The sequence below is a fragment of the Mastigoproctus giganteus genome, chromosome 3 (assembly GCF_048544385.1).
Source record: "Mastigoproctus giganteus isolate SK-2022 chromosome 3, ASM4854438v1, whole genome shotgun sequence".
Classification (NCBI taxonomy): domain Eukaryota; kingdom Metazoa; phylum Arthropoda; class Arachnida; order Uropygi; family Thelyphonidae; genus Mastigoproctus; species Mastigoproctus giganteus.
The window spans coordinates 46,780,009-46,793,909 of NC_143577.1; the positions used below are offsets into that span (position 1 = coordinate 46,780,009).

At 36.6% G+C, this 13,901-nt stretch overlaps 1 protein-coding gene across 1 annotated transcript in view; it reads left to right on the forward strand.

Moving 5' to 3' along the window:
• The first annotated feature begins 5,747 nt into the window (after positions 1–5,747).
• LOC150087933 (anoctamin-4-like) overlaps positions 5,748–13,901 on the forward strand; it is a 452,209-nt gene continuing 444,055 nt past the window's right edge. Inside the window, exon 1 of the mRNA XM_090369274.1 lies at positions 5,748–6,364. Within this exon, the coding sequence (XP_090225400.1) occupies positions 6,254–6,364 (111 nt within the window). The 5' untranslated portion in view covers positions 5,748–6,253. The remainder of the gene's footprint in view (positions 6,365–13,901) is intronic.

The following is a 13,901-nucleotide window of genomic DNA, read 5'->3' on the forward strand; positions in this document are numbered from 1 at the left end:
GTGCTTGAAAGCTGGTCATTCAAGGCACGTGTACTTGCCCTATAATACCCTTGTGATGACCACTCGGCTACGGCGGCATCAGAACGACGAACAGAAACGCTTGTGAATTGTATTATTTTTGTAGTAGCTAATGCGATAGGAAGAAGAAGAATGACTTCTTTAATCGCACAGGGACTATAGATGAGACATGTTGCAGGCACTTTTAACCAGAGGAGAAGAGATGCAGCATGTAGTCGAACCTTCACCTCGGCAGAAGAAATTCGACAGTTTCAAAAGTACCTGGAAGGTTATTCTCATGTTCTTCGACTCAAGCGGACTGCTGCTCTACTGGTTCATGAAGAACAGGCGTGCAAAGAATTAAGCACGAATCCTCAAACTTGGTCTGCGAATTTCCATCAAAAGTAAAGAACTGGACATTTGATTTTATCATTTTGTTACATGACAATGGATGACCACACTCAGCCTAGCAGGTTATGGCAACAATCCAGAAACTACACTTAGAAGTGATTGGATATCTCGAACAGCTCTTGTACACCATGGACTTATTACCTTGCGATTTTCGTGTTCGGGAATGAGATCTTTCAGAAAAATGAAGCTTAATTGGGCGAATCCACGATAACGATGAAGTGAAGGACACAAAACAATGTCAACAGCAATTTTTCATTTGACAATAGACCCTAGTAAATGTTTAAATGCAGTTTATCTTTTTGCTCTGAATGTGTAATTCTTTTTTTTATTACACATTCAATGCATCATTGAATTTCACAATAATATCCGGCGACATAGATTTATCCTCTGAATACAATAAAGGACCTTTATTTGGAGCCTGATATAATAGCGTGTTTATTTTTGACTATGGGAGATGAAATAAGAGTATTTTTTTTCTTGTTTTGTCATATGTAACATCGGGCAAGTAGTTTTCTTTTCCTTTTTTTTTTTTTTTTTCTCTTTTAAGAACAGCTTGCTGTTTTAATAGGCCGTTCACTAAATCATGTGAGAAAGTGCACGGTCAGAAAATGAAAAAAAGGATAAAGAATGGGTCCTTTATGGCTATATATAGTTATTTAATGACAAGAACACCAACATAGAAACAATTGCATCTTGCGCATGTGTGTATATTTGAAATGACTATATTCAAAACTCTGAAAACGTTCATTTCAAAGTATTTACCACAAGATATTCTAATGTAATGAAATATTTACGTCAACACAAATAGGTCACAGATTCTCAGCAATCTGCTGGAGTGAGTGGGTGGTTGTTAGATTGCAAACAATATTTTAAACATATATTCGTGTACTTGCCCTAGTATAGTATCAGTCTAATATTTTTGCCAGTGGCAATTAGTGAAATAAAAAAGTGATAGCTCCAACCTGCGTTTATATTTTGCGAAATTTTCTAATTTCAAATATCGAGTCTTCTGGCCACAGCGGGTGCGTAGTGAAATATAAATCGAAACTTTAAAAAATATATAATTTATAAGTAGTCTGTTATCATAAGTTATCTTTTAAAATATGTGAAATCTCTTTTCTATGCAAATCGCTAGTCTGAATAGTGTTTTTTATAGGGTAGTGTAGGGGACACTGGGGGATGAGTTTATAGAACCAAGGGGGCGGTGGTGGAAAAAGTTTGGGAATCACTAGTTTAATTGATCAGCGCAATCTCTAACTTCATGTGGTCGTCCCGCAGTATAAACAGAATTTTTTTTTATTATTATTTAATAATATAAATAGTTAAGTAATTGCGCCCTTGAAGATGCGAAATAGGGAGACTAGAATAATTCTAGTCACAGGGCAATGCCAAGCTTCTGAAGAAACGAAGTATAAATACTGCGCTAAGAAATGTTCAACCATAGCGCAGTCTTTCAGCACAAAAAAAAAAAAAAAAAAAAATTTATAAACGAACACAAAACGGCAATAAACACATTGTTTCTCTTGCTAAACTATTCTCACACAGGATTAACGTCACGAGCATGACAGAGATGCTGTCACACCCAGTGGGTCTTACTTCACTCAGAAGTAATAAATCTCCTCTTCAAAGCCAAGCAACACGACTAAAATGAATTCAAAGGAGTTCCCTAAAATTCTTTTGACCATTTGGACTGTGATCAAATGTGCGAAGACACGATCTATCACACCGCAGTTATTCGAGAGACTGAAATTTGGGCATCTGCGTCGCCCTCACTTCAAAAACCGGTGCTCTCGTGTGAATACTGGACCCTAAAATGGGCCACAAATAAGCATTGCTGACCCCCCTCAATTGAGAACAACTGACATGGCTGAGCAGCTAAATGTACCCAGGCTCCCGAGGTTAATTGACAGCAGGCGTTTAATGACTACAGTAAAAATGTACATAGGAGAGATAAACGCCCCAGACATCTGGGATTTCTGTCAACGGCACAATCCTCTGCCATTCTTGAGGTCAGACCCCACACTAATCCTCAAATACAACCGGTTGAAACTGTGTAGTCGGTTCCTACCTGCCTAAGCACTCCCCAAAATTCAGGCACTGCTCTGTCTTGGAGTCAACCTACAGAAAATGGCTACCGACTACAAATACCGTCACATGCTTCTCGAGTGGATTACAGCTGTGGAACTGGAATAAATTCCTCCAAACTGGGTTACGACGTTCAGTTCCTCTTTATATTTTCCTATTATTATAATTTCATTTTTACATGTTTAATTTTGTGTAACTCATAATTTTCCATGTAACTGTAATTTTTGCCTATTTAATCACATATATAATGTAAAACTCCTGGCCATGTCGCCGTGATGAGAACTATTGTTACTAATACATGTACCGTACTTAGCAGCAATAAAGAAGTTATTATTATATATCCCTACGTTCCACATGTTTCAGGTGCTACTTTCTTCATAACCCCTGATGACCTCAGATGGTCTTGCTATGAAACATGCTCGAGAACAGTCTGTTCGAGAGGATCTACTCCTTAACTCCTGTGTCTCCCCCCATAGTCCTCTAATATAGTGTTTCCCAACAAGTCCTGCATACTACTTTTATAAGATACGGGTTGGGATACGCTGCTCTAATCCATATACCGATTCTCAATGTCATAATCTTAGCGTTGAAAACTTAATTTTTTATACCATCAACATTACCAGATTGACAGTCCTCAAGATGTGAATATCCTCCCATGATCTGCAAGATCACCAGCTCTACGATCAGTCGAACATGTCAGAGACATAACTGGTAGGTGCCTGATTTCAGATTCGATACTTGCATTTTCAATTCCTCGAGTGAGAGCTCAAGTGGAATGACGACGTTAATTTTCGACAATAACCCAAATAAAGCTTATTTTAATCATTTGAAAATATCATTTATTCCTATAATCCCCTATGACATTATCATCAACTTTGGTCAAACCGATCACTGCTTCGTGGTGTTCTGTTTCCTTTAATGTATAAAGTTGAAAATAAAGGCAAAAGTAAGATTAATATCAGTGGTTTCTCTGAACACTGCAGCCACATCTGAATGCATTCAGTACAGAATATTGAAATAAGAAATAAGTTGCAGAATGGAAAATCAATAAAGCTTCAAAGCTAAATTAAATATAAAGATGGACAAAATAACAGAAACACCTGATACGAAACTAGTAGCTTTTGTTATCACTGTATGACGTATTTATGAACATGCAGTGATGATTTTTTTTTTTTTTTTTTTTTTGTTTTTTGCAAGTAGAATTGTGAAGGAAAGGCGATAAAAAGCCTTTCCTTCACAATATTTATTTATTTATTTAGAGGTGATATAAAAAGTACATAAAGAAAATGACTAACCTGTCTTAATTCCAAAGAAGTCAAATTGTTGGTGTACGTTTAGCAGTGGCATTGGTGACTAAAATTGTTGATTCGATTAATGTGTCCAGAGAAACTGTATCGAAAATTATGTCTGCATTCACCAAGCAAAATCTGACAGGGCGAACTGTGGCAAAAAAATCGAAACTGACTGAAAGAGACCGCTGGTCACTGAAAAGAATTGTAGCCCGAAAACATAAAACTGTCTCAAAAATAACTACACAACTTTAATGTAAGCAGCAATCCAGTTTCTTGCAAAACACTTCAGAGAGAACTTCATAAAGCTGAAATTTATGGCAGAGCCACTCGTTACTGAGGGTAATGCTAAAAAGAGGATGCAATGGTGTAAGGAGCACGGAAATATATGCCATATTTTCAGACAAATCATCATTCACACTTTTTCCAACATCAGGGAGAGTTTAAGCTCATAATCCCGATTGTCTTGTGCCAACCGTCAAACATGCAGGAGGATCAACAATGGTTTGGACAGCAATATTCCTAAGGTCTATCATCACTTTGAACGGGTGAATTACTGCGATTACCTTGATATTCTGAGTGACAAGGTTCATCGCTGGTGTAAACATTGTTCCCACAAACGATGCCATGTTTCAAGATGATAATGCTCCAATACACACAACTAGATATGCCAATCTTGGTTTGAGAACATGAAACTAAGGATAAACATCTCCCATGGTCTGCACAATTACCAGACTTAAACGTTATTGAGCCACTGTGGACATAATTGTACAGGGGAGTTCCTCCATGAAGAATGGTTCAATACTCTTCAGCCAGTTCAAGATTTACTTGAATCTATTCCACGTAAATTAAAGCTGTTTTAAAAGCAAAAGGTGACCCAACACTATCAGTACATGCCTATAACTCTTATTACAGGTGTTTCCATTATTTTGTCCACCCCTCTCCCGTACAGTTAATATTTAAGAAAGAAAAAAACTGAGATGTGGGAGGACATAGCGTGATCAGTTTAACTATCAGCTGCGGTGCTTTACTGCTTTGTGTAACTATCGAAATGACAGATATTGAAAAATCTGGTAAAACCTTGTTACTTTACGACACTCGCCTTTAAAATGTCGATATTTAATAACAAATTAATGTAGATCTTTGAATTATACAAAATATTCTTAGTACTGTAACATAGCAATGCAATAATTTCAACACTATTGTGCTGTTACTCTGAACTTCGCAATAAAGATTTATTTATTTATTTACTATTAAATATCGTTTTTTTTTTTAAATTTTTTATGTTCTTGAAGTGTTTAGAATTCTAAAGTACGAGCGGATGCAATATCCAACTGGAAAGAATATTAGAAATGTATATATATAATTTTTAAAACGTGAACTTTTTATCTGTGCCTGAATTTTGAAAAAATTCATATATATATAGCGTTCAATTGTAATTGAATACCAGATGACTTGCAATCTATTTCATATTTTAAGATGGTTGCTTACTAAACTAGAAAAAAAGTACGGATGATTGATTAAAAGAACGTGACTTACTAAAATATTCAAGACCTTTTGTTAAGCCGAATATTCTAAGTATAAAGCAGTAGCTACGGCTGCTTTTGATCTATTGATTCCACAATCTCACTCTGCTCTGCGAAATGGGAAACAGTAGGCTTTATATGCTAGCTTATGCTAGCTCATTATGTGGCATTTTGTATACAGATGGTAACTCCCAAAATATGCTTCTCAGAAACATCTCTATGATAAAATAACGAATTTCAGTGTAATGAATATTTTTATTCTTGATGCAGAACCTGAAAAGAGCATCCTTCGTTTCCAGAGTAACTAACTACGAATCGTCCTCTAACATCAAGAGAGGAGGATGTTGCTGAGACTGTGTCCGTATCGATCTGTCAAACGCCTCCGGTCCGTGCTAACGGGCTACCGAAGCGGTTCGGTGAAATCGAGGTTAGCAGTACTGCCAATATGTCCTATGTCGTGTTGGAAGTGGAATTTCCGAAAAGCACGTTAGAGTCGATGTGAAGTATGGAAATCAGAGTATATTCAGTCAGTTCCTGCAATCACGCAGCTGACTGAAATGTGTGTACAGAAGAGTATCTCTCATAATGACAAGGAGGCATGACGTCTACTCTTGATCTGATATCGATTTTAGTAAAACGCAACCTATTTTTCTACTATCTGTCCTTCTTTCTAGCTTTCTATTCCTCCCCTCGCTGTTACTTATTCGTTCGAAAAGAGTTTGAAAAAACAAGGTACGGTCGGAAAGAAAACTGTCGATAAACTGTACGACTATGAAGTCCTCTATCGTCTTCATTGTAGTGCTAGTGTACACGTTACCTGAGGTGTATACGTGAAACGCAGTTTTTGTTTCTGGTGTCGAGACGAGCAGGAATCTTATTACTTCTACAGGTGTACTTGTTTACTATGACTGTCGGGAAGAAGCTGGTAATTCTGTAACAAGTCGGATGGGAGATTCCTCCAGCTCACAAGCTATAAGAGAAGGCCACAACGACGATCAGTCGGGTTTTATCGGTGTTCTCCGTCATATTGCTGGCGTCATTACAGATTTAAACCAGGTTTGAAAATTCGCAAATATATATTTTTAAATTTCTCGTTTTCCCTTTCACTCTTTTTTCGTTATATGGATGTGTAGGTTAAGATCATTCAAACTCTCGAACACGAAACACGTGTAGCTAAATTCTGTTACTTTATTTCGGCAGAGCGAATGCTTCTGGCAAATATCGACATTTAGTTATTTCTAAGAAAGCATGCTTGTATTCCATTTAATATATTCAAATTACAAGCTGATACAGGTAAACAGCAAACAGCAGATTTGGGTAAGAAAAACAGGTATGACAGCGTAATTTTAATAATCCGGATATTCTTGTCTATTATTTCTAGCTTTTGTGAGTAGCTCCTCATCCCTCCAGCTGCTGCAGGCTCACGAAGATGCACTACTATGAATTAACTGCTTTGTACTTAGGCCTAACGAATCAATGAAAAGTTAAGAGAGGATTAAAAATTTCAGGAATATTATTGGCAATGAAATGTATACACCCACGCAAATTAGTATGCCGTATTTCAGTGTTTGGCATTCTTTAAAATAAACGTTATGTTACAAACATCCGCACATTTATTTATTGGGATGGGGAAGGGATACGGAATAATTTGATTTCAGCAGCGTGTTTTTAAAAACAAAAGGAAAGAGCTAATGTCTACATATAGGAGCTCTTGAAATTTTTTCTTTCACAAACAATAATGCATTTTTCATATTTTCAAAAGTGTTAGCTACCGTTTTTGTCATCAAAATTCCAAATAATTGTCTTAACAGTGTGCATTCAATAGCAAAAAAAATTCAGCAATATATAAATATAACGAGGCAACATAAATATAATGAGGATATAAATATAATACAGCCAAACTGAAACTGAAATTGTCTTCGTTATAGTGGACCGAGAGACTTAATAATTGAAAAGTGAATAAATAACTTAGAAAATTCACGAATATTTTATTTAAAAATATGTGAAAATATATATAAATGTCTTATTTAATTAATAAAGTAGTAGTAACAGGTTAATTAAAAAAATATTTACTTTAAAAATCAAATTAAAGCTGCAATTTGAAAGGAGCAGTGCATCCCCTTTCCAAACACACCCTGCTATTTAATAAATTTAATAATGCATAAATAACGTTAGCAAACATTAGGACCTTTCGATAACAAATATAATCCCATGCATTACGATATATAGTCATATTTCTTATTGAGGGCAAGTATTAATGTATTTTAAAGAGTGAGAATAATGAGGGAAATTTTTCTTAATTACGAAGATAACTTTATTTGCATAAGAAAGAATATATAATGTGAGTGCTGATTTACTGTTTTGTTTATTAGTTAAAATCCAATGCTGACATTATTATTCTGGAAATGCAGTATATGTAGAAGACATTTAAAGTAGGGTTCTCAAACTGTGAAAGTCCAATAGGAGGTGATGTGTTTAAAAGGGGAGGAAGATATGAAAATTTTTAATCTGCTTAGTTCTGAAACTGTTGGGGAAGAGGGACGCTAAGTGATTCATTATTTTAATTGGGGGGATTGAGTTAAAAAAAGAACGTCTGAAAACTGTCGAGAAGAACTCGTTAAATTTAAAGTCAATGGACGTATAAGGACTGTGCAAAGTGAAGAGACAGCAGAATGATATAATGTATCAGGAAAAAAGTTCTATATTTATCTTATGGAAGTTCTTAGTATGGAGGGCCAGGGGTAAAAACAAAAAAAGACAGCAACTCAGAAATCAAATTCGGCATTTCTTTTGGCCTGCGTTAAAAATAGCATTGAGCAATCATGAGATTATTCAGAGAAAAGAGAGAAGAATGGTTGCTGCATTCTTCTCTTTCACACAAAAAGGCATTTAAGTATATACACTTTTTGTTGTTGGAATGGAGGTTTAATGGCTCAAGGGCGATTAAGGCCAAACTGCGCCTTGAACATACACTAACTTAAACATTAATAGACACATACATCCAGGAAGTGCAGTATTCCCTTGGCGAAGCTACAAAATATTCTTCGGTTCTAAGGAGTAAGCAAAACGTACTGTATTAATAACATCTACTTATGATGGTGAGTACGAACGGGTGTTATTAAGATTGAACAGCCTATTATTAAATATAGTGTTGATTTGTCGGTTGTCATAAGAGCTACATGGAAGATGTAAACTCCTGTGGCCCCTGAGAGCAAGGTGTATCAGAGAAAAAGAAAAACTAAATTACGAAAAATTTTTAAACTTTCAACACAAATATTACGTCATCCTAGGGCATGTCCTTGGTGGTTGCTTCTTTTGCCAATTCTTAATTGCGATGTTTTTTTTTTTTTTCCTAATGCTTACCATGAGTTAAGGATTCCATTTGTAGCTCATTTTGAACATTACAGGAAAATACGGTATACATACCATATTTTCCTGTAATGTTCAAAGTCACACGAGTCACACAGAAATAACACTGGCTCAAAAATTCAGAAAAACCCGTTTACTAAAAATTTAACTAATTTATTCTGTATTTTTCAGAATAAATAATAAATTTCTATTAGTAAAATGTATCCAATTTTCATCAAGCTGGTAAGAAAATTACTTAACTTGCAGGGCACCGTAAGATGAACTCGTATACATAATCAAGTGAAAGAGTGGAATTATTCTCCGATTCTAGCTATGAAAGCATCATTATAGGAGTGTATCCATCTCAAAACTCGCCTCAAGATATTTCTTATTGGTTGTTGGAAATGTCCCTAAGATCAGTCGGGAATTGGTTCTTATCTCTAATTGACCCTGTCTTAATCTTTAGATTACATTTCAAACAAGATAATTTATTTTTTAAAATAGAATTTAGACAACATTTTTTTCGAGTTTGGTAACTATAGGTATCACAACATAAAATTTTAAATAGAACTCGAATAACAAGAGAAGATACTATTTCTTGAAGCACTTGCAGAGGAAGGAACAAAATTTTTTTTTCGAAAACCAGTTGATACTGGAAAAGTACTAGATTATTAACCACCTGACAAAAAATAGGACCCACGTAAAAAAATTTAATCATATTTTGCTTAATCTCATTTTTATCTTCTATCAAAACCTGTAAAATGGAAATGGTAATACATTGCACACAGTCAAAACAACAACTTCCCATGAATTTCGTTTTACAAAATAATACAGGATACGTCTAATGATTTCCACAGCAGAAGTGTGAATATATTTCATTGCATCATCATACCATAAAGGCATCAGACAAACTCTGTACATTCTGTTTACACCAGTATACTTCGGTAAAACCACACTAATAAGAAGTTTGTAATTAGTCATTTGACAACATATTATTATTAATCTATTTTGCATTCAACTCCAACGCATATACTACTGTACTTCACTCACCACTCAGCCTCAGACACTTCACATCAGAACCTTAAGGAAACAGCTAAAACAAAACGACCAGCGCAGTCCCTCAGAAATTTGAATTCGAGTCCACTTCTGTTTCTTATCTTCCTTAATGACATCAATGAGGGAGTGCAGAGGAAGTTGTCAAAGTTTGTTCATGATTTAAAGGTAAGAAGGGTGGTTAATGACCGAAACCGGGAAATTTCGTATCAAAATTACTTAGATCAGTTGCACAAATGGTCTACAAAATGGCAACTGAAGTTTACTGCTTCTTCATACCAACTAAGAAATATTATTCAAGGTTTAGGCCTAATTGGATGTCAGATGAATTAAAGAGGCTCGTGGCAGAGAAGGAAAATGAATGGGATGCATATAAATTATCAGGCGACACAGAAGCCTATGGAAGATATAAGCTAGTCTGTAATCAAGTCACAAATGAGGTTAGACAGGAGAAGGCAGATTACAAGAAATCCTTGGCAAAGGATGCAAAGAAAAACAGCAAAGAGTTCTTTAATTATGCAAACTCTAGAAGGAAAGAGATGAATCAGATTGATCCACTTAACATAGATGGTATTGATGATCATGTTCAGGTAGCTGATAAACTGAATGAGTATTTTGCATCTACATTCACACATCAGGAGTTATTCAAGAAGGAGAATGCCAGAAGTTTATCAAACTCTAACAGGGAGCTAAGTGATTTTGTAATAATTGAGAGCAAGTGGAGAAGAAATTGTTGAAGTTAAACATAAGGAAGGCACCTGGGGTGGATGGGATCTATCCAGTTATATTAAAGGAGGCAGCAAAGGAAGTAAGCAAACCCTTAGCCATAATTATGAGAGCTTCCTTGGATTCAGGGGTAGGTTCCCATGGACTGGGGGTGTGCAAATGTATCCCCAATTCAAAAAGGGGGATCAAAGGGCGACACAAATAATTACAGACTTGTTAGTTTGATTTCTGTTCCGGGGAAAAGAAGGGAGTCACTGGTTAAAGAAGCATTGCAAGATCATCTAGACAAGACTGCATTAATAGTTAAGACAAAGTAATAGATAAGACAACCACCATGGGTTTGTTAAAGGGAGGTCTTGTCTGACCAATCTGATTGGATACTACGATGTGGTCATAAAGGAACTTGATGCAAAAAAATAATGATATCATATACTTGAATTTCAGGAAAGCTTTTGATACTGTTGCACATGGAAGACTGCTGTACAAATTGAAGCGGTATGGCATTAAGGGCAAGTTGCTACAATGGATAAAGGGATGGTTGAGTGGGAGACGACAGAGAGTGGTAATCAATGGACACTGCTCTTCGTGGACTAATGTTATTAGTGGAGTTTCCCAGAGTTCGGTGCTGGGCCCATTGTTGTTTTGTGTATTCATCAATGATATTGATCAAGGTATATCAGGCTTAATGTTCGAGTTTGCCGATGATATAAAGATTGGCAGGGTTGTTAACGACAGTAAAGACAGTATGCTACTGCAAATGGATCTAGATAAGTTAGGCAAATGGGCTGAGAAGTGGCAACTGAAGTTTAACATTGGCAAATGCAAAGTATTGCATATGGGTAGAAGAAATCCTAGAGAAACGTACTAACTCTGCAGTACTACACTGAGGGTGATAGAGAAAGAAAAAGACTTGGGGTAATTGTGCAGTCAGATATGAACTTTTCTGACCGGTGCAGACAGGCTGCCAAAGGGTCTGCGCGGTAGCACAGTGGTATCGTCACCGTCCTCCCCACACCGGGTGGAAAAGGCCCAGGTTCGAATCCCGTTGATGACGCGAGGAACTTTAATGGGCTTTTTTCATTCTGTGGCTGAGTTAGTCGGTCTCAGGCGTAGATAGCAAGGTTTCCCCACGAGAAACTGGGGTTTTTCGTCCAGCAAACAGACAAATCGACCATAGAACACACGCAATTAACAGACATAAGACACAGCACGGCAGATGAATTTAATTATTCGGGTGGCCTAAATATAATAGTTTTTTTTTTTTTTTTTAGGCTGCCAGAGCAGCTCATGGGGTCTTGTCAATGATATACAGGAATTTTGCTAATAGGTATAAGAAAGTGATTATCCCTTTGTATAAGGCAATGGTCAGGCTATGCCTTGAGTACTGCATACATGTCTGGAGGCCTCATTTTAGGAAGGACGTAGAGTTACTAGAACGAGTACAGAGAAGGGCAACAAGACTGGTGAGGGGAAAGAAAGGGGAGTGATCTTACCAAGAAAGGCTTAAGTTCTGTAAATTGCAGCGTCTGGAGACTATGCACCTGCGAGGTCATCTGATTGAGGCGTATAAGGCCTTGAATGGGTTGAGCAAGCTCAATGCTGATGGGATTCTTCCTCTTGCTCAGATTAAGAACCTGACGGGGCATAGATTCAAATTGAGGAAAAACAGTTGTCGAACAAATGTGCGGAAATTTGCCTTTAGCCAGCGGGTGGTTGATTGGTGGAACAGACTTCTATCTGTTGTTGTGGAAGTTGATAGCTCAATAGCTTAAATAAATTTAAGGCTGAGCTGGACAGGCATTTGGAGTGAATGGATGAGTGAAATGGGAGATTGGTTTTTTTTTTTTTTTTTTTGGCTGAGGCTGCACAAGCTTGCTTTCTTGAGTCGTATTGCTCCAACTAATGGTAATGCTAAATGCAACGTTTTGCAGCTTGAGAACAGAAATGTAACTAAACCCTGAAATGAAAGTTTTACAAGCTAGGAGGAGTGGAGTTAAAAGTAGTCCAGGACAACAAGAGAATCGGGGGTTAAGATTCAGTAATTCTTGAAATTTTATATGAGAAAGGCATATGTTTTCACCGGTAGTAGAGAAAAGTACTAGGGGACACAAATACAAAAAATCATTTGGGGTATAAGAGAAGGCTGGATCTCATGAAGTTTACTTTCGAATAGCGTGCTGCAGAAAATCGGAATAAACTGTTTACCACAGTGTTCGGTGGAGAGCTGGTAAAGTTCAAAGTTCGGTAAAGAGTTTGGTAAGATTCAAAAATGAATTGGATAGCTACTTTTTTTTTTTGCCAACGAGAAAGGTATCAGTGACAGATTTTTATTTATTTTTATTTTTTTTCGCAGATGCAAAAAAAGTCTGCTTCCTTGCATCATTCAGGAATTATAATATTAATAGTAAGATACTCAATTCTGTTGGCCCGTTTTACCTGTGTGTATGAATGAGCATTATACTCATCACAGTCATCTACAACACTTCTGGGCGCCTCCGTAGCCAGGTGGGAAGGAGCAGCAGTGCGTAGCACACGCTTCTTGATTAGACCGGGGTTCGAGCCCGTCACCACCAAATACGGAGGATGCGGAAAGGTCAGGGGATGACCACCGCATATTCCCGGAGCAATATGGCCTTAGTTGCTAATGCTCCTAAAAAAAACAAATAACAATAACAACACTTCTAGCTTCATTTTCAACCGATGCTTAAGTCGCACCAGATGACTCAATGTTGCACTGATAAATCTTGGCGATTAGTACTATTTTTTAATTATGTTTCTTAATCAAAAACATACTATTGCACCCCTACGCCTTCTGTGTCTGCCTCCTTTGCATAATATATTCAAATTTTGTATCTCTACAATTCTTTCATACCGGATGGAGAAGGCCGTGTCCAGTTTTCGTTTGGATGGGAGGAACTTTTATGGGTTTCTTTCATATTGGCCACAATAGCCAGTCTTAAATGACAATTCCATGGTTTATATTCTTGGAAATTCGGGTGTTTCATCCCGAGAATAGGTAAAGTGACTGTAAAAGAATTTGCGTCCAACAGTAGAGGCAAACTGACCAGAGAACATACGCAATTTACACAGAAGATGGTCCTAATATAGTTTTTATTTTATTTTATTATTATTATTATTTTTTTTTTTGTAGAATACAAATAATTTCCAGGCAATATACTTACGCTTCATGATCTTAACTGCATCGGTACTTATTATAAACCAGATATTTTTTTTTCTGATACAGATGAAAACTTGTTTTCTGTTTTACACAAATCCTTTGGTGTGGATGTTTGTCACGTACCTGGTACCACAGGAGCAATTTATTGATATGATCAACAACAAGCGGCGTTTTCAACTCTCACAAATAAAATTCTTTACCAGACGTAGAATGAATTATCCATATTTGTCGGAATTTGTTTTGAGAATTTTACTTTCATTTCAAACGACATATTCATCTGAATCGAGC